This window comes from Carassius carassius, chromosome 8, assembly GCF_963082965.1.
Source record: "Carassius carassius chromosome 8, fCarCar2.1, whole genome shotgun sequence".
In the NCBI taxonomy this organism is placed as follows: Eukaryota; Metazoa; Chordata; class Actinopteri; order Cypriniformes; family Cyprinidae; genus Carassius; species Carassius carassius.
In genome coordinates this window covers 25293357-25319263 of record NC_081762.1, presented here as the reverse complement: position 1 = coordinate 25319263, position 25907 = coordinate 25293357, and the positions used below count along the sequence as shown (strand labels likewise).

Sequence of the window (25907 nt, the reverse complement as noted above, 5' to 3'; positions counted from 1 at the left end):
GACCTGTAGCAGAAATCAAAATTGAAATGAGCTCATTTTGTGCATAAAATTGTAAAAACTTTCTCAGTTTAAACATTTGCTATGTTATCTATGTTCTATTGTGAATAAAATATTGGCTCATGTGATTTGAAAGTCTTTTAGTTTTCATTTTATTAAAATTTAAAAAACGTCCCAACTTTTCCGGAATTCGGGTTGTATGTTTAAACTTAAATAGACTACCTATACAAGTGGTTATGTCTCTTTGTATTATTTTGTCCTGTTATTGACGTAATGCGCGTCATTGACAACATGCGCCACCAGATGTTCGAATAGTTCGAATATTCTGGGTTTTTTGGAGGGAATATTCGAACGTCATTTTTTAGCAATTTTGACAGCCCTAGTTCTTAGTGACTTGAATTATTTGATGTTTTGGAGAAGCCATGGTACTACTATGTTTACTTACCTGGCGGCTAGACTGGCTACCTCACGTTCAGTGTCAAGCTAAAAAGCTGTCAAAGAAACTGTTCAGAACAGGCCACTTGCATTTTAACTCTCCATTGTTAATTGCAAATTGCAATGTTGCACTTTATTTACTTTACAAAGGCTTGTAAGCTACAGTTTGCACTGTTTCAATAAATGGAACTAATTTTCTCAACACAACTTTGATTAATTTTGTCAAGCATTTATTTTGCAAGCTGTCTGATGTTTTGAGTTTTCATTTCAATTAATTCAATCCAAGTAAATGAAACAAGATGTCACCAAAATCACTCTGTGCCCTTTAAATCTATCAGAAAATGATGTAAGCGTATCGAATTATATAGAATCGTTGTGATATATCGTATCGTGAGCTGAATATCGTGTATTGTATCATATTGTATCGTGAGATTAGTGTATCGCTACAGCTCTAATACATACATACATTTTATTCCCAGAAAACCCATGCTGTATATATGAGTCAGTAGTCATAGCTCTGCTATTAACCGTGTGAAATGAGTTTACATGTTGATGAGATACCAGTGAAGCCTCTGCTGTCAGATCAGTCTGATCGTATCTCTGCTCTCTGTTCTGTCCTGCACAGAAACAATGAACTTGTGTGTGATTGTTGCCTCAGAGAGTTCTGGGAAGTGAGTCAGAGAATCAGTATGCTACAATGTGATGTGTGCATCAGGAGGAGAAGCTTCATCACTGATGTTTCTCACAGTGTTGCGTCAGTCTTGTCAAATGAAGAGCTCATGATCTCTCTCTCTCTCTCTCTGTGTGTGTGTGTGTGTGTGTGTGTGTGTGTGTGTGATGGCTGGGGGGTGGAGGAGTGCTCACTGAGAGTAGTTTATGTTGTTTATGTAAAGTGTTGGCAGCTCTAACTGGATATGTTTGCCATTGAAAATGAATCCGTTGTGACCGGTTAAAGGAGGAGTGTGAGTTAGTCTGTTCAATCCCTCAATTATTAAACTGTATTAAACTCAAGTTAATCTGTCAATACTGCTAATTTCACAAAGCACATGACCATTACATTTAATATAAGTTTAAAAAAAAACATCCACATTTAATTTCTCAATACATGTCTTTGGTCTTATAGTGATTATAGTGCATATTATGCTAAACAAATGTTTAAAATATAGTAATTTTTCTAGATACTTGGCTGGTGATATAACAAAGACTTGCATTCAGTTTTCCCCTCACTCTCTTGTAATGTGTGCATATATTCTGAATCATATGGCAGTGTTATTAAAGTTTTATTTTATTATATACATTTATTATTTTTCCCAGTGTTTTTAAGTTTATTTGCACTATTTTATTATTATTATTATTTATTTATTTATTTATTTCTTCCCTTCCTAGAGTTAGTTTTCATTTGAAAAATTATTATAGTTTTTTTTGTATTATTTATTTAGGATGCTAAAGTTAAGTGATCTAAACTTGGCATGAAATGAAAATGCATGCCATTAAACTTATTGCAGCAATTCATCTTTATTTTTTTATGTTTTTTAATCAAAATGTAATGCCTGTCACCTCAATCTCACATTTTCTGGCCTAATATTTTTTTATTACTTTAAATGCTCTTTTTTTGTTTGTTTGTTTATTCATAATTTTTCTATTCCGTTACACTCAAATGCATGTCTAAACCACCTTTACTTGTGTCTAAAGAAGGTTATTGTTGAGTTATCAGATGCATTGCACGTGTGGATTAATAACTTAGGGCTGGTGCTGATGATGCTCTGAGGTTGTTGGTTCCAGCTGTGATTTCTGACAACAGTACGTCTGCTAGTTGCTTGATGTCTAACCAGACCATCTCACCTGCTCGGCTGCTTGCATCAGGTCCACGCCTGCTGCTTTGTGGCTAGGCAACTTCTGTCTTTTTTTCCATCAACACAGGAAGAGAACAAAGACCAATAGACAGCATCGGTTTGCTTTTTCTACTCCACCTGCTCAGTGTAGTCCACGCACAGGCAGAATTTCAGACGGTTATAAAGCCAGTCAAGCTGTTCTCAGGGTTCGTACACATTTGCTGAGTGACTGCACTGGTGTGGCATAATTAATAGGATGATGTCATTGATGTGTAATTGTTTGGCAATACAGAAGATACGGGATGGGTGCGTATCACACCCCCTCATTACCTCAGATCATTCTTTCTGCATTAGTTGTCCCAGCACCGTTGAAGCAGCTGCCTGAAACAACAGCCTGAAATGATGACAAAACAACAGGTTATCATCGGACAAAACCACAACACGTGTGTCCAACATAAACATTGAGATGTGTCATTAACATCCTAAAGAGTAACACGCCAAACTAGTTCAAACTGATTTGCTTATTACTACAATAAACAAGTGTATCTTTAAAGAAAAGGATGATTTTGGACTTCCTAATATCAGATGTCAATGATAACCACAATGTAAAATTGTGTGTACGCATGAAAAGGTGTGTTTGCATAGACATTTAATCTCAAGAAAAAATCACATGCATGCTAATTGTTTGAGTCATGTGTAGAGTCACAGTATTGATAACTCACTGAAAGTTTGCGGAATTATAATTTTTGGTATTTCTGTTTGGAAATATCAGGTAACACTTTGATTTCAAGACCGGAAAGACATGAGAATGAGTTAAACATAATGTATATATTTCTTTGGTGCATTTATTCTCTAGGCCTTCTTTCATGGTTCACAAGAATTTTACCTAGGAATATAAACACCTTGACATTTTACTCTTGGTTTTTGTATTTTAGGGCTAAAAGCCAAAATTTGGCATGACATAAAATTTTTACCCATGTCTATTTCTAAATTCATTGTTTTTTTAACACAATTAACAGGTGTAGTTTAACAACACAGTGCTTGTGTTTACTGGTGATAAATTTGAGCAGACATTTCTGAGCAATCAGACGTGGTGATTTTAAGAGATTTTACAGTTCTGGTTCCAATTTGACCAACTCTGGTTCCTTTTAGTAGTTTTAAGAAAGAGAAAATTGATCATTTTGGAATTCTTAATTTCGATGACAAATTAGAAATGAACTGTATCAATTTCTTTAAGAAAAAACAAAAACAGATTTATTATGGTATGTATTATTATTAGCAGCTTTGCTGTCTTTATCTGAACTCACACTTTGGGTTTGGTTTTGTTCTCTTGTCATGTGCTACGTCAGTGATATACACATGAAGAAGAGGTGTGTTTGAAACAATCACATGCTCGTTAGCTGTTTGTTGAGTCACATGCACATTATGTAATATTGCTGATTATTTATTTCTTGTGTTTCTGTTTGGAAATCATCATGTAACATTGTGAATATTATTGTGGATATTAGTTAACTCTACATTTTTTAGCACCTTTCATTTGTCCGTAATGTGCAATCTATATAAAATGATGGAGAATCTTTATGTAAACAGCTGGAAAAGTAGTGGGCAAATCCTGGTTATCTTGTGAGGTTTGGAAGGTATGTTATGAAGTCTCTGTCTCGTGGGATGTTCAAGGCTAGCAGGTCTGCAGACGGCCGACTCTCACAGGGGTGAAAAAAAGCACACGCAGGAAGTCTTACGAGGAAGTACATTGACTGTGCTAGTCTTGCGGTTTTTTGGCAAGGGCAGGTTATGACAAGGTGAATATCAAGCCTATGTAGTTATTTATCTTCTTTTTTTTTTTTCAAACATGGTCACGGTCTCGTGAATAAACGGTTGAAGTCGTCACAAAAGGATCATTAAACAGCAGCGAATGCTTGAATAGACATCCCAGCACCAGAGTTTCTCCGTCAGACGTACCCCGACAAATGTTTTCCACTTGTTGCCTGCAGCGTGTGTCTCTTCACTCATCTGTATGCAGAGGAATCGACGGCTGTCTTTCTGGTTTCTCAGCATATAGCTGGATCCGTCATCTACATGTCATCGCATGCTTCCATATCATATTAACACTTTAACTTTCAAAGTCATCAGAACCCATCCTACATATGACCAAAATGTTGTGTCTACAGGCTGGGCACAGGAATGTGTGCTTGATACTTTCTAAAGGGTGTGGAAGGAAAGTGAGAATAGAGCAGACTGGATTTCATGAAGCTTAACTTTTGGTCACCCTTTTGTTCAAACTAGCTTGAACCAAATTCAAGACCACAGCTTGCCTTGGTTACTTCAGTGCCCATGTTCACGTGAGCCTTGGTGTCCTTTTTTGCTCTATTGCTTAAAAATATAATAAATAGGCACACAGCATACTGTTATATGGAAGTAAAGATAAAGGCAGCTTTACTGATTCATTGTGGTTTGTGCTGTTCACAGTTATTAAAAAAATAAAATAATAATAATCTTTTGAAATTCCTTTCAAAGATTCAATGCTATGAACTTTGCGCGCTTTGTTAAATTCAGTGGCCAGTAACCCCTGCTTACAAAACCTGCAAAACAAGAACAGTATTGTTTACAGATGTAAACATTTTGCACGATTAAATATACTTCACTATTTCTTTAGTTGGATCTCAGAACTACTTCCGTGCAGTTAAACTGCATTAAAAATTAGTTGGTCCATTTTTTTCTTGAAGTATTTAAGTTTAGTGTATCAAAAGTACAATTAAAGGGTATTTTTGTTAATATGCACATGAAGATGTAAATATATTTGTAGCATACAAATACATTTTAGTATATTTTTTCACTTGGCTGTGCTTGTTTTTTCACACAATACACTCCACTTTAAAAGCGGGGCCCTCAAGTTAAAATTTGCCAGAAGTGCATCTCAAACCCTCTCTTTTTTCCCACCCTCATTAGAAAATGAAACTGAAGAGATGGAACAACAACAACAACAGTAACAGCATCAGGCGGTGTGAGGGGGTTATGAGAGATCCACAACTTCAGTTTAAAAGAGTACAAGGCATTTAATTATAACTCCTGGAGAAAAATAGCGCAGACACTGGACAAACATGAAGCTTTCTTGAGTGCATGTGTCAACTACCTGCATTCACATGCAAAAAAATAAAATAAATACATTTAAAAAGTATGGGCCTTTCCAGTATTGTGAGCACTTCAACCAAAACAGCTCATTTGTTGAAATGAGTCATGCATGCACACTTTATTGAGAGGAATTAGATCATGCTTGGGGAAGTGAACCCTTTTGGAAATGATGGGCTTGGACCAAATTCAGGACCACAGCTTCTGCTTTGATATTTACTTCAGTGCCCATGGAGATTCACAGCAATCTTCAGTCACTTCTCTTAAATACCTTCCAAAGATTCAAGGCTATGAACTTTTGCCAGATTCAGTGACTTGTTTTAACCCCTGTAGCTCTCATGTGTCTCAAGGCCTGATGTCTGCTAACAAAACCTGTAAACACTGTACTGATATACTTGGTGCACTAGTCAGACTGTCCTTTTCTTCAGATCCTCAGATTTCACCAGCTTTTTTTGTATGCAGTATGCATCATTTAGTAAAATGCAAGTAAAAAATGAAGAATTTTGCATGTAGAATTTGGTTGTAGATAATATTTTGAAAATAATTGATTTTAGAGCAAGTGCAGAACTTTTGCTCAGACATTTAGCTACTTTACTGTGGTTTGTGTTGCTTTTCATGGACAAGCACTCGTGATAAAATGAGTACTGTGTGTCTGATGGAAATAAATGTTGTCTGCCGTACAGACGGAGAAAGTTAGAGAAGGCTTTATGGGTTTATAACTAGGGCAAGGTGTGTCGTTTGGACCGTTTTACAGGCAGGTGGTGAACAAGGTGTCTTGTTGGGAGATAAATCACACTTAAAGTGTTTTCTGTCTTTGCACATGTCATTGTAAGCTCCAGTGTTTTATATGCCAACCTTCACTTCACCCCGAATGTGCTGCGGTACACCTCTGCAGGTGCCTGTTTTAGTGCCAAAATTATTCCTTGAAACAGTGGAATAAGTGTTCATGTCAGTCCAAATAAATCTTTTCCTTTAAACAGTAATGCTAGGAGTCGAAAGATTATTCAGTGTCCGTTGGTGTTATCTGGAGAGCGTGGTTGCAAACAAAACCAAAAATCCTGTGACGTAGAAATCAAACATTTTCTCAAATGAAATTAACTGATTTAGCTGAATTTCTGAAGAAAACTTAGTAGTGATTTTCTGTACAAGTCCTAGCAAGCTGTGAATGGTTACTACGCTGGAAGTCAAACTGTAGCACATCTCGCCCCAACAGGCCACGTGATTTAAAGTATTATTCATATACAGAGTCCCAATGGTGCAGGATGGGTCGCACACTGATTTTCAATAAGGGTCATAGTGGTCAACGAATCGACTAGTTGTCCAGAAAAAGCCTCTTTGACCATCTTTAAGAAGATGGTGCTGTGAGGGGGCAGGCACTTTAATGTTTTAGATTTAAAAGGCACACGTTTAAAGACAATAAATATGTGCATTTTCATGGGTAAAATATTTATAACAAACTTACTTGCCTAGAAAATTAGTTTGTCTAGTTAGCGGTTTGTTAGAGTCCCATAAACATAAGTATGAGCAACAGTAAAAGTGATTCTAGAACTATTCTTCTCTTTTGAACTCTTAGCAAGGCGATCTCAAAATGGCCAGAAATCAGCTGATTAATCTGCCTGGCCTTCAAGTCACACTACTTACTCACATGCAACGAGTCATGTTTAAAAATGCCTTGTTGAACTTTTCAGACACGTTGGGGGTAGATTAATTTCTTAAGATAAATTCCAAGAAGTCCATAAAGAATGTTCCTACGTGCAATTCTTTGGAAAATTCTTAAGATCTCAGATATTTTCAGAGGACAATGATCTGATCCAGCTTTATCTTGCTGAAGTCACATCATGCGTAATCATGACTGATCAATGTTGACATTATCAATTATTGATATCACTTTAGAGAACCTGTGCACATCCCTAGTACTAATAATATGTATTATGTTGCCAATTCATGCATAATTACAACAGTTAATTTGAAATAGCCCAGTAAATTCATAAAACATCTTAACTTTGGAGATTTCGGGACGCTGGAGGTTATCCTATTTAGTATAGGGACCAATTCTCAATATTAACTAGATGCTTATAAGCATGCCTATTAATACCATTTTGGCTGCTTATTAGTATTTCTAAAGCACATATTCTGCTTGACCATTTTCCACATCCCTAATACCTAAACGTACGAAGTAGTTAAAGGTTTGTTAATAGCAGATGCTCCTCCACACGCCCCGCTGCAGGCATCGTCACGCGCCTGCAAACCCAACTGTTTGCATTCCTCAGCCGACCACCTCCTGGTGGAGCCATTTCTCCTGCATTCTTGGCCTCATTTCTGACTTTTTTCTTTCCCTGTTTCTGTGGAGTTGGTCATTTACAGAATGACAGATCTGCGGTGGCTGCACATCACCTCACTCATGTTTCCAAAACATCCCCACGGCCTCTCAGCTAGTGCTAATGATTTTAAAAACAACACTTCCACTGAGAAGAAAGAAATGTAGCAGGATTTTCCTGTGTGATCTCAAGTTACATGTGTTTTTCCCCTTAGTAGGCTTCTTTTGTGATGCCTGAGGTGCAGAGAGCGCGTTTAGAAGGTTGATATTCACCCAAAAATTTAACTTGCCTTTGAGTATTTACTTGTCCTGATGATGTTTTAATCCCATATTGATTTCTTTCTTCCAATTAATGCAATAAAAAAAAAAAAAAAAAAAGGAAAATTAATGAACATTTAACATTTTAACATATTGACCAATGTATTGGCCAGCAACTGATTTGAAATTTTGATCACTTTATGGCTGTGCAGTTTTGTAGTATGAATGATAATGGACGTGCAATTTTGTAGTATGAAAGAGCTTGGCAAAAGCATTAGAAAAAAAAAACAATCTGCAAAATACCGTCTTGAATATTTCATTGAAGATAACCACAATGAGTCTGGCACATCAAAGGAGAATAAATTATTGTTGTTTGGACTATTTCTTTATTGGGAAAAGAAGACTTAGACAAGTCTTAACATGCAGCTTGCTGGACAACCATCATGAATGGCCCACAAATCAGATTGAACTTGCACTCTCTCTGAAAACAGCCTCAGTTCAGGATGTGTGTAGCTCCTCAATCCCAGCTGTTTGGTAGACATCGCTGGCCAAGTCTCTTCTTTAGGAGGGTGTGCTTCATGAAATGACTGTCCTGCGCTGGGCGCGGAGCTGTGGAATGCTGAGGGCTGTTTAGGAGGAAATCATAAAATGCAGCCCTGAAACAACCCAAAGCCAGAAGCCACAGTCTCTGACCACAGCCGCTGTATGCTGCACATGGAAAGGTGTGGACTTGAGCTTGTTTTAGCTGAGGTTCCACACATGTGGGCTGAATCTGTTGAGTGCCAACTGCTTCACAATATATTTAAATATGATCCATCGATTTAAAGCTCCACTTAATGTTACGACCCCAGTGTTCAGTCAAGGGGAAAAGGGGAGGAACAATAGAAGAGTTTCTCAACGTGACTTAAGGTATCATTCATGTCCATAGAGCACGTTTCATGCCAAAGTATAATAACTTTTGGTTGAATCAGCTGTTCCACATTAATGTAGGTGAAGTGTTCAGAAGGTCCTGGCTTCTATTAGAATAAGAAAATCTTTGCTTTCCCTTTTGTGCTGCTCTTAAATGTGAACAGAAAACCTCTGAATGGTTGTTTTGAGGCCTGCAGGCCCTGATATTGATTGACTTCATGATTGAATGGAAATCTGAGGGTTTGTGCTTTTCACGAGTGTTGGCCCTCCATGTTGATTGCATATCTGCACCACAGTAATTCATGTAGATCTAGAGCTATTTTCTTATTTTGTGTCATATTTCAATATGACAGAGATACTGCTCTCAGTTTAGGACTTCTTGATGATGATTTACATTGTCATACTAAATTTTATGAAGAACATACCTAGTACCTTATACCTAGTAAAAAACTTGTCAACCATTATGTGAGCTTCCAGATCATGTGTTTAAAAGTGGCATTCAGGAATGGCATTTAAAAGAACATAATGTTGGTTTTTGACTATGTAGACGCTACATACAATTGCAGTGAAAAATAAGGGATTTTATTTTTCATGCTTTCATTTTATATCACTGTTATTTTAATAATTATTTCTTTCATTCTTTATTTTTAAATAACTTTTTTTATCATTTTATTTTTGCACTGAATGAACTTGGAAATCGTCGTTTGTGATTTAGTTTTTAGGCTAGTAGTTATTTATTCATTTTTTTAGGTGGAGCAGTCCAAGGTGCTGATTAAAGAGGGTGGAGTTCAGCTGCTGCTCACCATCGTGGACACGCCAGGGTTCGGAGATGCTGTGGATAACAGTAACTGGTAAGCGTGATTTCTTTATTTTCTGCATGTCATCTGGGAGTCTCCTTATATTGGTGTTTAATAAATGAAGGATGGCTGGTTTGTTTAGATTACATTTGCATGTTGTTGACTCTGAAGTGTCGGTTGTGTGTCCTGTAGCTGGCAGCCCGTCATTGATCACATCGACAGCAAGTTTGAGGATTACCTCAACGCAGAGTCACGTGTCAATCGACGCCAGATGCCCGACAGCCGAGTGCACTGCTGTCTGTACTTCATCGCCCCCTCTGGTCATGGGTAGGCACTCCTTTTTAAGCATTAAACGCACACAAACCCTCTGTGGAGGGGCTTTTAGATGTGAGCTCTAGTGATGCCAAGTGCATCAGGATTTATTGCAGTGTTGTCGTCAGACTTGTATTGTTGTATCTCATCTGAATATCTAATTGTCATACTCCTTCTAATAAATCAAAATTCTAATTGGTTAGGAATCCTCTTTCTTTCTTATCTCTTTTTTCTCTCATGCCAAATCTTTCTGTGGCTCAAAGACATGCTCTGACTGTTTTTGGCCGCACAACCATGAAGTCAGGGAACACTGAGAAGTTAGGAAAACACAAGTAGCCTATATTTAGTACAGTTTGCCCATACTTGAGGAACAAACCCCTAACCCTGTTTGATAACTTAAACAATGAGGCATGTTGGGAGAAGTGCGTTTTGCTTTGATTTTAGTTTGGTATGTTTGGTGTTTTTTGTTTGGGTGGTTTGGTTTGATGGTTTGAATTGTGTTTTGAAGTTTTGATTTGGTTTGGTTTGTCTGGTGGTTGGATTTCTTGGCTTTTTAAAGTGTTTTATGTTTTGTTTGGTTTGGTTTGGTGTGCTTTGGTTTGATGAATTTGTTTTTTTTTTTTTTTTGGTTTTCTGTGTTTTTTTGTGCTATTTGTTTGGTGGTTTTTGAAAGTTGTTTATGTTTTCTGTGTTTTGTTTTAGTTTGTTTGGTGTTTTGGTATGGTTTGATGGCTTGGTGTGTTTAGTTTGGATTTGGTTCATTTTATTTATTTGGTGCTTTTTTGTTTGCTTAATTGATTAGTTTTGGTGGTTTTCCTGGTGTTTTGTTTGGTGGCTTTTGGAAGTGTTTTGTATTGTTTTGTGTTTTGTTTGGGTGCTTTGGTTGTTAACAGCAACGTTCATTATCAGCATGGATTTGCGCAGCTTGTCAGTTAACAACGGCTTTACTGACAAGATGTGCATTAATTATTGGCCGTGCACCCCTACTTTGGTGTGTTTAGTTTTGGTTTGGTTTGGTTGGTTTGATTTGTTTGGTGCTTTTTTGTTTGGTTTGGTTGATTTGTGTGATGGTTTTGTTTTCTTGGCTTTTGAAAGTGTTTTTTTGTTTTGTTTTGATTTGGGATTGTTTTGTGTTTTGGTTTGGTTTCATTTTGAAAGAAGGGCTTGAGCCAAACCTAGGGACAACATTTTTTACGAGACTTGCAGCTGAACTCTTTTGACTCGAGCCATTACATAACCACATACCGTGGCTATGTGCTAAAAACCACCGTAGTAATGCACTTAAACACTACTCTGAACACTCTAGAAACCATATAGGAACTCCTTTACCATCACTCAAAACACTTTAGCAAGCCCATAGCAATGTCTTGGCAACCACTCAGAAACCACCAGCACATTGGCATGGCCCCAGCACAGTACGTTTTGAATGGGGAAGCACCAGTTACATTTTCAGAAAATGGAAATGTCACATTTATATTTGAGTGTTTTTCAAAGTTTGAGAAGTATCAAAAATGATCAATCCTTCCTTTGAACTCCCTGTGTGTCAGTGTAATAAAATGACACAGTACACTCACTATATATTTGAAACGTGTAATATAACCTCGCTTGAGTAAAGACACAAAAAAAAGCTTTTCACCCATTGTCGCGAATCTTGTCTGTGTGTCTGGCTAAAGCTGTGAACATCACAATGGCCTTATTGGACAGGCACAAATGATTTTCCTGCCATTTATTTATTGCTCTTCTTGCAGCACATGTGGCTTTACTATGAGCCGAGCTATAAGTTCAGCCAAGCTGTCAAACAGCAGTGTGAAAGTGATCCTTCACTCCTGCTCTACAGAGGAGACCTGTGCGCCTGCTTTTGGACCTACGCTCAGTGTTTAGTTTGAAACCGTAAACCCTCACATTCTCTCTCTCTCTGTGTGTGTGTCTGTCAGACTGAAACCACTGGATATTGAGTTCATGAAACGGTTACATGAAAAAGTGAACATCATCCCACTCATCGCCAAAGCAGACACGCTGACTCCAGAGGAGTGCCAACAGTTCAAGAAGCAGGTGAGAGTGATCGCATGCTAACGCCAAACTCTCTACCTGTAGATCTAAGGGTTTCCCCCCTGAAGTCCACCTATAACAAGGTTTCTTGCCCAATAAAACACAATTCACTTTGACCCTTAGTCATAATTTGGCTGTGAAAGGAGTTTAACGTTCTTGTCATGTGAGTGAATCCTAATAGGATGTTATTGTATTTTAATCTAAATGCAGTCAGAGTCACATTATTGTTGAGTATTTAACAATAAATTGGATGTAATTTAAGAAATGTGTACTTACAGCAGTCTCAGAACTTTTTTCTTAAATTATGAGGTGCAGGTTGCTAAATAATTTACATTTACATCATTCCAGACATATTAAACCACTACAATAAGTTATCTTTCAGAGCAAATTACAAAAATGCTGCCAATTGCACAAAGAAACACAGGGATATTCCTCCAGGTTTCTGCCAAAAGGTTTAATAGCAACATCGAAGTATTCAAGTGAGACATTACAGCAAACATTTTACAATATTATCTTACAACAATATTCAGTTTGACCAGCATGTATTTATTTATTTATAAGTGTGTGTGTGTGCGCGTGTGTGTGTGTGTGTGCATGTGCATTATTGGTTAAAATAACTAATTTTAAATAAATAAAATTAATTTTCATAATTAGTTTATTCATAATTTTTTGTACTAAATAAAAAGTCTTGATTTTCTGATTTGGGATGCAGTGCTGGTTTAAATTATACTATAATGCCTTAAAATGCTGTCTAGTTTGGCAGCTCACTAGGTTTTGGAACAGAGCCCTTTTGTACATTTGTACATTGCTTTATTTCATAAAGCTAATAAAATTGTGTTTTCCATTATATAATCCCCAAGGTAAACTTCCTGCTGTTTTATGTGCATGAACAAACATTCAGCCTCCATTCAGTTTGATATTAACTGCCCTCACTGTTGAACAGCCATTCATAGAGTCGCAGGAGTTACATTGCATCTCAGCGCCATGAAAGCATTCCCAGTGTTTCAAATGATGCATGTGGGACAGTCGCACATCTGCAAACCAGCTGAAGCTGTGTGTGTGCGTGTGTGTGTGTGTATCGCAGTGTTGCGAGCGGCGGCTGCAGTATGAACTCCTCATAACACTAGAGATAAACCGGTCAACACATGGTTTTTATGCTGACTCCCTAGAGAGTCAATGCAATCACGAACCAGTGACACTCTGAGAGCCCTCAGAGCCTGCTGGGAGATTGCAGATCTTTTTAGCACCAATTTAATGCTTTATTTTTCCCTGCTTTTTCCCTCATTTTTCGTGCTTTTCATTTTCTCTTTTCCCAGATAATGAGAGAGATCCAGGAACATAAGATCAAAATCTATGAGTTCCCGGAGACTGATGACGAGGAGGAGAGCAAACTAGTCAAGAAGATTAAGGTTTGTTTGCTTACCAAAGTTAATGAATGATTTATTTCTTTGTACTTGAATATTTTCAAGAATTTCTAATTGATTGGACCGATTTCTTTAGGAAAGAGTCAGTGTTATTTTAGTGTCATTACTGTATTGTTAGAGTTCTTGTCAATGCTTTGAATTCATTTTATTTTACATATTTCTGTTTTCATTTCAGTTTAAAGTTGTAATAATCTTGTCGTTTTAGGTATTTCCTTTCAAATAATGAAAATGTTTTGTGATAGTTTTAGTTTTAGTTCATGATGATAACCCTGCTCAGAGTGCATTGATTACTCAAAAATAGTCTCTTTAATTAGGCCTAATGGGAAATGGGTCAGAGTCACGCTCACTGAAAGAGCGCGTGATCATCATTACCCCCACCCCCCCCTCCCCACACACACACACACACACACAGCACTCTCTCTCTGAACATGTCTGTGATTTGTCTCTCAGGACCGTCTGCCGCTGGCTGTGGTGGGCAGTAACACCATCATCGAGGTCAGTGGGAAGCGTGTACGGGGCAGGCAGTACCCCTGGGGCGTGGCAGAAGGTAAGGGGTGAAAGGTGTGTGTGTGTGTGTGTGTGTCTGTAGGGTAGGACGGATCCCGAGGCTGTTGATGTACTCTGGTTCACAGCAGATCTGAGTCAGACTGATCTAAATGTAGTCGTTTAGCTTCATTAGTGATGTTTGCTAAGGTTGTTGTTGGCTTCCCGGACCATAATGCACCTTTTATTGTGCTGTTTGAATGTGATAACACAGTGTGTTTGACCAGTGACAGCAGCACAGAGAGCTCAAGCTTGTGACACGCTCACCAGACGATGTCCAGCCTCCACTGAATCATTCACTGTGATCATCTGTCTTTCACTTCAGTCAGATTATATTTTAGAAGACCAAACCCTAGCCAGAGGACGGGAAACATGTATACAGTGCCCTCCAACAGTTTAGAAACACACTCGGAAGAGAATATTTCAATCATTTCTTGTCATAAGATCAACTTGCCATCATCAAAGAAGACTTTAGTCATAATGATTTTCTTTTTGATCATAATGGCATTATATGTACATCTAGGAGGCTTCTTTTTTCAGATTATTGATCCGTATATCTTTATAATTTGATTTATCATCGTTTTAATTAGAACTTAATTCAGGGTTTCAACAATGTAATATTGAAGCAAATGATTTTCAAATGAAAAACAATTAAATAAATTAAAAACAAACATTTATTTTAAATATATATATTTAAAATAACTTAGTTTAATGTCAGTCAATGACCACATGACAAACAGGTACAAAGAGAACTATTTAAGAGAAATATTAACTTCATCTAGCCTAAATGTTTCAGGTCGAAGGGTTCAGCTGATTTGTTGTTGTTTTGGTAATGTCTTTTATTAATTTCTAGTAAAGCTTAGCACACCGCAGACCAGTGAGAATGCAATAAAAGTCATGCATTAGCAACTAAACAGACACTTTTTTAGTGTCAGAAATAACTTTTTTTGCTGATAACTAAGGCCATGTTTTTAGCTGAGTAAAGAAATGCAGCGTTTTCAGTTCTAGACTAAGGCACAACCAAGTGTTATTTTAGCATCAGTTATTTACTGTTTTTAGTAATACACTTAAAATTTCTACTTTTTTAGTTTTATTTTGTTTAGTAAGTACTTCAGGTTCAGCTTATTTCAGTTCAAAAAACCTCTAATTATTTTTCATATTTCTTTATTTTAATTAGCAGAAGTGTTGTTTAATAGTTGCAGTTAATAACAACCCTGGAGCTGGTTCATTAAATAAAGGCCTCTTACAGAAATGAAAGAATAAACAAGTGACATCTTCTAAATGAAAGACATAATGAAATGCTTGTCCTCAAGTGTGTGTTTCGGGTCATGTGATCAACACCCTAGAGTGTGTCGTGGCTTGGGCGATGAGAGAAAGCCTGCAGATCTGTGAACAGGAAGTGTGTGTGTTTGATTGAGAGCTCCTGTAGAGCCGGTCACATGATCCGCTGTGAACATACAGTGTCAGATATTCAAAGCACTTTGAAGATGAAGCTCCAGTGATATTTGACATTTGAAGCAGATGCTGATTTGATTAGTCACATCATCTCACTCACCGGAGCGGTTTGCCTGGAGCTGATGCCTGCGTCTACTTCCTCTTCTTTCTAGACCTTTGACCTCTGATAACACCAGAGACACTGGCCGCACTGAGAGCAGGGTTATTGTGTCTAGACAGAAACATGGCGTGTGATCAGGAGGGCTGTGGGTTTAATGGCTGTATTTGGATCCAGTGGTTATCTGAAGGGTAGCTTTGAACGCCTGAGATGCTTTCAGCAGCATGTGAGCACACAGATGGCATGTGCTTGTGAAGGAGAGAGAGACACACACACACACGTCAGGGCCAGATCAGGTGACACCTGCTGGTCACTTTATACATTACAGCAGCAGAGGAATGATAATTACCAGCTTGTTCCCGTGTGCAAACTCTAGTTATTAAAGCATCTTGCTTGGTTTACTTAGTTTTTTGGTTTCAATAAGTAGTTTTTTTTTGTTTTTATTTCTTTTTTGTTTACTTAGCTTAGTTTTTCTTTTTTTTTTTTCTTGATTATTTCTGTTTAGCTTAGTTTTATTTGTTTCTTGCACAGTTGATTTTGTTTTCAACAAGTAACATTAGGTTATTTTTGTTTATTTTTTCTGTTTCCTTTTTTTTCGAGTAGGTTATTTGTGTTTAGTTTAGCTTAGTCAAAGCCCCTTTAAGGCAAGTCATATCACTCGCTGGCCATCTTTGATACGCCTCTCGGGCATCCAAGTGCAGCTCCTGTCATTTTGAAAGGTGAAACATCAAATTCTCCAAAACTGTTCACTAAGCTTATGATTAAATTTCATATTTGAAATTACCAAAGAAATCTTACAACTGTGTCATAAATGTAGTTTCCTTTGTTCAAATAGCGTTATAAAAGGCAAGATGAGCCAGTGCACATGCGCAGTCCTAAGAGCACGACTCTGACTGTTTCTATAGAAACCGGACGTTTCTAACAGCAGCCACAGTGATGCGCTGACTTTAGCGATTGGTGATTGGCTCTTTCATTCAGAAGGCGGGGCTTCCTGCAATTGAGCGGCTGTGTGTGTGTGTGTGTCGGTGTTTACTAATTGCAATTTATTTTATTTAAAAAAAGTCAACAACTATGCTTTTTAGCCAAGTTTTCCAGTAACTTGAGTTTGATTATTTTTTTATTTTTTTTTCAAACATTGGCTCCATATCTTTGCATTAGACTTGTTTATAAGCTTTCAGTCCTCCATAATTCAGCTTCAGATTATTTGACTATAATCTCGATTGGATATTTGTATGTAATTATGAAGCCCATATTAATACCAATTAGCTTGCTTCTGTGAGAATAGTCACTTTGCAAGATGTGTACTGTGCTAACAATGGAGAACTGGTACATAGTATGACAAAACCCACTGATGATATAAAATTAAATGTGATTATATATGATTAATAGCATGCAAATTGGCATTCAGCCACACACCTTCCCCCAAAGTATCTTTGTTTTAACTGTAGTCATCTTTAACTGCAGGCTGGAAGAGGTGGATATTATAGTGTAATGTTGTTGCTGTTTCTTGATTCACTTTTAATGCATTGGTTTTGTTGTTGTTGTTGTTGTTTTCAGTGGAGAATGGAGAGCACTGTGACTTCACAATCCTTCGAAACATGCTCATCAGGTACATAACTGTGTTTACACCAGCACTTAAACCTGATGATGATGATCGAGCTGAAAATCTCAAAAATACTGCAAGATGACTTTTCAAAAGCATTCGTATTAGAGCCATGCATCTGTGGCTTGTTCATGATGAATAGCATTTGTAAAATAGCATTTTAACTGTCTTTAATGTCTGCGATGGACATGCTGTGGTGTGAATCTGTCATTTATTGGTTCTCCTCAATCCCAGAACTCACATGCAGGACCTGAAGGACGTGACCAACAACGTTCATTACGAGAACTATCGCAGCAGGAAACTGGCCGCTGTCACTTACAACAGCGCAGACAACAACAAGACCAAAGGCCAACTCACAAAGTGAGTGTTTTTCACCAATACAAGCTCCAGAGCCTATTTTAAGCCTTGCTTCAAGCGTACACAAACGTGACCGATACGGATTACTGATGCCAGTTGAAGCAGATATCTGTGGTGTAAAGAAGGCTAAACCTGGATCCCAGAGCCAGACTGACACATGCTAATAATGCTAAAGTCAGCGCAGTGATACATCCAGGCTTCCTAACAGTAATACAGTCCAGACGCTGGCTAACAGCCATTCACTTCCACCATCACACGTGTACGGCTCCGTCTGAAGAGCCCTTATCTTAACCAATGCATAAGAGCGGCCAAAACTACATGATTCAGCTGCTAACGATGATTATTTCTAACACATGATGCCGTGTGAGCATGCTAAGTGTGTGTGTGTTTTTTATTTTAGACCTGACACAGTTGAAGGCATGTAAGTGTCATGATCAAGTTCACATTTGTCTCGTCCTGTCTCTCCTGTGCTCTCTGTTTTCCCCTCTTTCTCCTCGTCTGTTCACGTTCGGAGTCGGCCGTCCTGCTCGGTGTCCTCAGCGTGTGTAACTTCAGATCCATCTTTGTGTAGGATCATTCCCAAACTGCTGTTCTGTTGCACAGTACCTTAGATGTCCTCCTTTATTTAGTCAGTTTAAAGACCTTGCTTTCTGTAAGCTGGAGGAATCTTAAGAAGAAGTTTCTTAAGTTAGGCAACTCAGGACGTGTTCATTGTAAACTATCTCGGACGCTGCCTTACAGGAGAAAAAGCTTGTACATACCAAGGTTTTGAAATAAAACCGTGTCCTTATGAACACTTTCACACAGAAACTTTGAACTTCCGTTATCTATGGTTTATTATTTTTAAACGTGTAGATCATTTTAGTTTTGTTTTTTTGAGTTGGGTTTGTTTTCTTGTTTTGTGGAGAGCAGGAGATTTGAGTTTTTTTTTGTTCTGTTTTTGTTTTTTAGTTTCTTTTGTTTTGATGTTTTGTTAGAGGAGTAGAGGCCTGTTTACCAAATAAGCCAGGTTTATTTCAGAAAGTCTGGCTTATTGATTCAAAATAAATCAGACTAACTGAAATAAGCCTGGCTTATTTGGAAAACGTGTTTTATGAAACAGGCCCCCTGTCATTTTTGTTTGGTTTGTGTTTTGTTTTGTTGTTTTTGAAACCTGATTGTTGAATCCAAACAAAAAAAAAAAAAAGAAAAATCAGTTTTGTTTTCTACTTGATTTCATTTGAGTAGGACATTTTTGTTTAGATTTTTGCTTATTTTTATTTTGTCTAATCTGGCTTTTGTTTTTTATTTATCATTTGATTTGGTTTATCTTTCTTTTTGCATTAAAGCATGCAAAAACATTACATTTCCTTTTATCCATGTGCATCACCTAATGGTAATGTGCTTCAAACTCAGTGTGCATCATTTTTTGCTCTACACTGCTCCCTAAACGTTTGTTCCAGACTGTGTATTCTCATTAGACTTGGTATGTACAGGCTTTCAGTCCTCTATAACCCAGCTCCAGATGATCTGTTTGTAATCTTGACTCCTTAATTAGCAGTAATTGTCACGTTGTCTTTGTGCTATATGTGAGTGGTGTTGATCTTGCGGCTGCACACTAACACCGCTGCAGTACAGCTTACTAACTCAGCCTCAGTGCACTGGGTCCTCAAGTCTTCCCAGCAGGCTCCTCTCTTCCCTACTGCTCCTGCATCACGGGTCTATTTGTCTCTAAAGCTCGGTCAGGCTCTTTGTGTAAAGCGTCTAATGAATGTGTGTTGTGCATCTGCCCGGGCGATGCTGTCGCTCGTGTGTGTGTGGATGTGAACAGGAGTCCGCTGGCACAGATGGAGGAGGAGAGGAGAGAACATGTGACGAAGATGAAGAAGATGGAGATGGAGATGGAGCAGGTGTTTGAGATGAAGGTCAAGGAGAAGATCCAGAAACTCAAAGACTCGGAGGCAGAGGTAACACCAGCAATCACCAACAATCAACTGAAGGTTGTGTATTCGTCATGAATGATTTTTATGGAGTCTGAGTTGACGCTGCTGCTGTGGTTTGGTCTGTTCAGCTGCAGCGGCGTCATGAACAGATGAGGAAGAACCTGGAGGCCCAGCATAAGGAGCTGGAGGAGAAGAGACGTCAGTTAGAGGAGGAGAAGGTCAGCTGGGAGGCTCAGCAGCGCGTGCTGGAGCAGCAGAAGCTGGACGCTTCCAGGTACACACACATTCACAAACACACAGCACAGCTCGGTTGATAAACCTAGCTAGAGCTGCATAGGCATCCTTTATAAATCAGGAAATCCTAAAATGCATTGCATCAAGCATAGTAGTAGTGTTACTGTTTTATTTAGTCCTAAAAGAGCCAACTTTATGCATCTTTTGCAAGACCCCCCTTTTCCATTAAACATGTTTTACTGGACTTTTCCGGTTTTAATGCAAGTAGAAAACTGTACACTCACTCAGGGACTTGTTTAGTAAGATTTTACCTCATTTTCGTATTGTATGTTCATTGATTATATAATCATATAATTTTCGGTTTTATTTTGTGTTTGTAACTCTTCCTGTAAGATATGGCAATAAAAAAAATAACTACTACTACTTATCAAAGTTTAGAATAAATGTGTATATAATCATTTTTAATTGTGAAGTTGTTTAATCGTTAAAAACGTACTACAGATCTTCAGAAATCATTCTGATAGGATGTTTATGAGCAGCATTTATCTGAAATAGAAATCTTTTGTAACATTATAAATGTCTTTACTGTCACTTTCTGTCACTTTAATGTGTCTTTGCTGAATTAAAGTAGTATTATTATTATTATTATTTTGAGAAGTAGCTTCGACAGTTCCCACAAAGATATTAAACAGATAAATAATTATAAATAATAAATCATTTTTTTTTTTTTTTTTTTTTTTTTTTTTTTTATAAATTTTAATTCCACAAAAATATTTAGCAGCGCAGCTGTTTTCAACATTGATAATAATAATAAATGTTTCTTCAGCATCAGATCATCATATAAGACTGATTTCTGAAGGATCATGTGACACTGAACACTGGAGAAATGATGCTGAAAATTCAGCAATAAATTACATTTTCTAATATATTCAAATAGAAAACATTTATTTTAAACTGAACTGTTTAATAATATTAAAAAACACTAAAATATTGACTATGATAATGTTTTTTTTTTTTTTTTTAATATAGTTTTATTTAAAGCATTTGACCAGTAATGTAATTTAAAAGATTGTATAATCATTTACAATCATATTTCAGTATGTAATAAAGTGTGCCAGTCAGTGTTTATTTCCTCTAATACACATTTTTCCTATGTTCAATCCTAAAGGACCTTGGAAAAGAACAAAAAGAAGAAGATCTTTTAAACCACTCGGACCATCAACACATCCTAGTTGCCAATGAAACCAGCCGGGACCCTCAGTCAGTCTGTCGACCAAAACCATACATTTATATAAAGCCCTATGTTTTTTGTTTTAGCTCATTCGTTTTTTTTTTTTTTTTTTTTGTGTGTGACCTGGAAACACTTATCTCTGTCTTTTTCCACATCTACAGTACAGCATCGGTTCATACACCAGACCTCACAGAAACTGAGAGCGCCTGATCTAACACAAACAAAGCATACAAACTTCTCAGAGATATGCAATATTGTTAGGATTATGAATTTATAAAGCGCCAAATTCCCCTCCTGCACCGTGTGTTTGTCTAATGTTTTCAGATGCGAGGTCACTTCCTCCTCCTCTCAATAAAGGCTGAACCTTACCTCAGGCATTTCTGGCCTTATATACAACGAGCTTCTTCTTTTCCCCTTCCCGAATTGTTAAGCTCTTCCAATATTTGTGTAATTTAAATTATTTAGCCGTGGACCTTAGCCATTCGTGAGCTGTGTTTTTCAATTACTATTATTTTCTCAGTTTGTTTCTCAGATAAAGTCCCAGTCCACTGTTTTAAATGCTTGTGCATCTACACATCCTTTCTGAATGTCACATGACTTGTCCGGGGATGGACATTATGCAATAGAGGACTCCTGACACACATGATTTGTTGCTGCAGGTGTGTGTCCTGCTCCTGCTCATGCAAACTGATTCAGGAACAGTGAGCTGGCGCTCTTGGCCAGTCGATGTGTGTTTTTCTCTCTCTCTCTCTAGGCACGAGTTCCCGTCAGAGCTGGCCACACTTAGCTCCTGCTCATGTACTTCTGCAACTTTTTTTATCATTTTGTTTCTCTGCTTTTTAATTTTTATAGTCACAAAATAAAGTTGTGATGATGCCATTTGAATAGTTGGAGTTGTTTTTTCATTAATGGAAAAAGTCAGTCGAGACAAAAGATGTGTTGACAGCTGTATGTAGTTGTTACGGGGGAATACAATGCTGGCTATTGATGTTTATTGTATGTGTGTTGCGTTTCATTCAGAGGAGTCAGAGGTATCGTGCTAATTGACAACAGTGAATGAAGCTTTCTAAAAGCCAGGACATGACACTCTCGTTCAGGAAAAGGTTTAACAGGAAGGGGGCAGCAAATACTGCCTGAAATATAGGTGAGCTGCCTCTTCAACTTTACATTCATTAAGACGTTAAATATTAGACTTTTGGAGAAATGTCCTAAACCAACTCTCAATTTAAAATATTTGTATATACAAACTACCTTCAGAGTCTGTTAGGTTTCGTTTTGTGTTCGGTTTAATTTTCAGCAACCACTATTTTAAAAATTAAGTGTTTTTGTTTTCAGTAAATCTTATAAACAAAAATATAAAAAAAAAACAAAGTTTTATTGTCTTTTGGCAACTGTGGTATCAATCTAAACATATTTTTATAAAAATCCTCCTGAGTTTTTGTTTTGTATTCTTGTTGGTGATTGCTGAAACAAAACTTCAAAGGAAAATGCTGAAAATAAAACCATCAAAAAAAAAATAAAACAACACTTTTGAAACATGTTTTCAACAACCACAATCGAATTTTATTTTATGTTTTACAAATTCCCCAATGAAGTGTTTTCCTTATTTTCACCATCTAAAACCTTAATACAAATATATTTAAATATATTAGGTCCATTTTAATATATTTTTTATTTTCAGAACCATCAATCTATATATACATACAAATTCTGCCTTGAAGCATATTTGTTTTGTATGTTTATTTGATGATGAATGAAAACAAAGCAATCTAAAAACAATCTTCAGAGTTGTTAGTGTTTTGTTTGTCATGATTTCAGCAACAACCAGTCTAGAAAACTAGATTTGGCTTTGCTATGCTTTCCAAGTTCTTGGCATTTCACTGTTTTCTCTTTCTGAATAATTGATATTGACCTAGAGATACTTAAAGACATGTAAGTACGTTTATATAGCACATTTATCACAGTAAAGCTGAACAAAGTCAAAGATAAACATTAAATAAACTAAACGGATGATACAGTAAACCAATGGAAGATAGATCAAATCCAATTAAACCGCCTGGGAATAAAGATATGATTTCAACAATAGAAGGTGCAAGGCTTATGTCCAGTGGCTGTTGGTCCCAAAGACGGGGGGCCGTAATTGAAAAAGCCCTATCACCCTTAGTTTTTAAGCGTGAACGAGGGACAGCCCTGTCAGAAGATCTTAGAGATCTGGAGGATGAATAATGAGTAAGATGATCTGTGAGGTACGACGGGGCTTGACCATTAAGAGCTTAAAAAACAAACAACAACATTTTATTATTGAATTCTAACATAAACAGGAAGCCAATGAAGAGAGGCGTAATGTGATCTGAAGCAGTGGTGTACCATCTGTAAGTGAGCAGTGGATGACAGAGGAAGACCCGAATATAATGAATTACAGGAGGTAATCAAAGCGTGAATGACTTTCTCCAGGACATTTAAAGTTAAAAATGCTTTCAGTTTCAAGATGAAAACTGTTCTTGACAGCTGTCCAGAGTGCTGAGTCCAGAGTGACACCAGTGTTTCAGGTCCAATACAAGTTCAGCTCTGTGGACCGCGTCTATGAAATACTGTCACAGTAAATAATGCTGCTCTTCAGTTAATGTTAAATATGCATGTATATAATACCCTCACAATGGAGGGATGGGGTCGGACGATTCATTGGAATAAATGTAAAATACACCATTTTTTTATTATTATTATTTTTTTAATAAGTTACATACATTTTTGTATTGAAATGGAATGTATACTAGTTCTTTCATCCAGAAATGGTGTATTTTCAGTCATGGGATCTCAGTGCTGTGAGATGAGCTGCACCAGTGCATGTCATTTGTGTGTGTTTGGTGGTCCTATCACGTAACTCTCAAACAAATGGAGACTTTGAACTGAGTGTAATCAGCAGGTGATGTGACTTATCTGGATCCTGTGACTGGCCCACCATTGTCCCTGATCATCAAGATACATGTGGTCCCAGCCAGTCAGCGCGGACTCTCATTTAACATCACCTAGGCTGGAATAGGTGCTCTCTGAAGACATGTGCTAAAGGTTTCTGTGAAAAGTCAGTGTGCTGAAGGTTCATGATTGGATACTGACACAGTAAATAGAGAAAAAGACCCTTTTAAAAGACCATGCAAACAAGAACCAGCTATAGTTACATCATATAATGTTACATCATAATGTAGGGCTGGGTCCAGGCAGGGTCTAATTTGGTAATATTGCTGGTTTGGTTTTGTGGTTTATATGATTTGTTTTGTTGTGTGCCTGTGGTTTGTTGTGGTGTTTTTTTAGATTAAAAAAAAAATATTTGTTGTGTGCTTTTGTTTTATTTTTGTTGTGTGCTTTTTTTGTTTAGGTGTTTTGTAGGTTTTTTGTTGATATTATTTGTTGTCTTGTTTTATTGTATGCTTTTCGTTTTATTAATTTTTTTGTAGTTTTTTGTTTATATCATTTGTGTTTTGTTTTATCGTGTGCTTTTTGTTTTGAAGTTTTTGTTTGTTTTTATATTATTTGTTTTGTTGTGTTTTAGTTTTGTTTGAGCTTTTTGTTTGTTTGTGACGTTTTGTTGTTGTTTCGCATGATTTTTTTGTTTTGTTTTGTATGCTGTTTACTTGTTTGTTTGTTTGTTTTGTGTGTGTGTGTGTGTTTTGTACCAAATCCTTGAGCCCCAGGACAGTAAATTTGTAATTCATAAACATATGATTTGAATAAGTTATTATTAAACTGTGAGGATCATTCTGTTTCAGTGTGACTTGACATAAATCAAACATCTGGGGAGTTACCTCTTTTTCAAAACCTGTTTTGTGCCAACCCTGTTCAAAAGCTTTTCTGTGTGTATATACAGTGTGTGTGTGTGTGTGTGTCAACAAACATGTAGAAAATCAAGTGGCCAGAATGAAAACAGACAGTAAGATAAATATGTGTTTCTGTAGCCAAAGACCAAAGGGTTTGAATGCATGAACCGATGAAATGCAACACCTTGAATGAAATCTAAGTTGCACTGGATTCAGTCTTGGAGACTAATCTCACCATGTCCTGAGAATGACCCACCGTAAACTGCATTTAAATCAGCTACACCGATGCAAACAATATCATTTGGTGACCCCTGTTTGCCTCTTGCACACAGAGCATGTGGTAATGCACTCCATAAAGCTGAGCTTAATCTGTGATTGATCTGTGTCTGTGTTGGCTGGAGGCTGTACTGTGTGAGAGGTTGTTAATGGGGTCCCTCAGCGCTCGGGCCGAGCAGAGGACGCTCTTATGTAACCAACACAATGCTCTTGATTTGATGCCAGAGCTGGACACGTCCTGCCAAGCACAAGGCCTTACCGTGACATCTAACTGAGCAGGACAGACAATGTCCCTAATATCCTGCTTTATAGTGACCTCTTTACCCTCAGACTCGGAGCGACATGACATGATTCATCAGCCGGTCAATCTGATGCACTTAAGCATGACTAGCACGTTATTATAACATGAAGTCAGTATTTGCACATTAACTCCATCTTGTATAATATGATACACGCTGATGTTCAGGGCCTATATTCAAAAAAACATCTCAAGGCTAAAAATAGCTCATAACTCCCCAGTTTAGGAGAAAACCTTAAAAATAATGGGCATGTCAGTCCTAAATTTATAGGACACATACATTTTTGCTCTAAGAGCATTTCACAAACCGTTTTAGCACTAAAACTAGCTCCTAAATCTGTGAAATATTAGGAGTAGTGAAGAGGACTCCTAAGTCACTATGACAGTTTGGTTTTCTTTTATGTTTGCATGTCTTACTATCAGACAGCCATGTTTATTCTACTCTGTTAATTAAAAGGCTATTTATGTGCATATTGAGGCTGCCAATTAGCTGAACATATACTTGTTTAATTAGTGAATCTTAGCCTGCAGTTTAAAATATTTCTTTGAATGTGGCAATGTAAAATTGTTCTCTACAATATTTCTGTGAATAAATCTCTGACAGAGACTATCAGCCAATCACT

General features: G+C 37.3%; 1 protein-coding gene across 5 annotated transcripts in view; it reads left to right on the top strand.

Annotated features, from left to right (window-relative positions):
- Positions 1-21286, top strand: part of septin7a (septin 7a) — a 318106-nt gene extending 296820 nt beyond the window's left edge. For all 5 annotated transcript variants that reach the window (XM_059556787.1, XM_059556788.1, XM_059556784.1 and 2 more), the window contains exons 4-13: positions 9625-9725; positions 9864-9998; positions 11918-12035; positions 13349-13441; positions 13907-14003; positions 17109-17160; positions 17389-17514; positions 19322-19457; positions 19562-19707; positions 20836-21286. In XM_059556787.1, the coding sequence (XP_059412770.1) occupies positions 9625-9725; positions 9864-9998; positions 11918-12035; positions 13349-13441; positions 13907-14003; positions 17109-17160; positions 17389-17514; positions 19322-19457; positions 19562-19707; positions 20836-20872 (1041 nt within the window). In that variant the 3' untranslated portion in view covers positions 20873-21286. The remainder of the gene's footprint in view (positions 1-9624; positions 9726-9863; positions 9999-11917; positions 12036-13348; positions 13442-13906; positions 14004-17108; positions 17161-17388; positions 17515-19321; positions 19458-19561; positions 19708-20835) is intronic.
- Positions 21287-25907: the final 4621 nt, after the last annotated feature.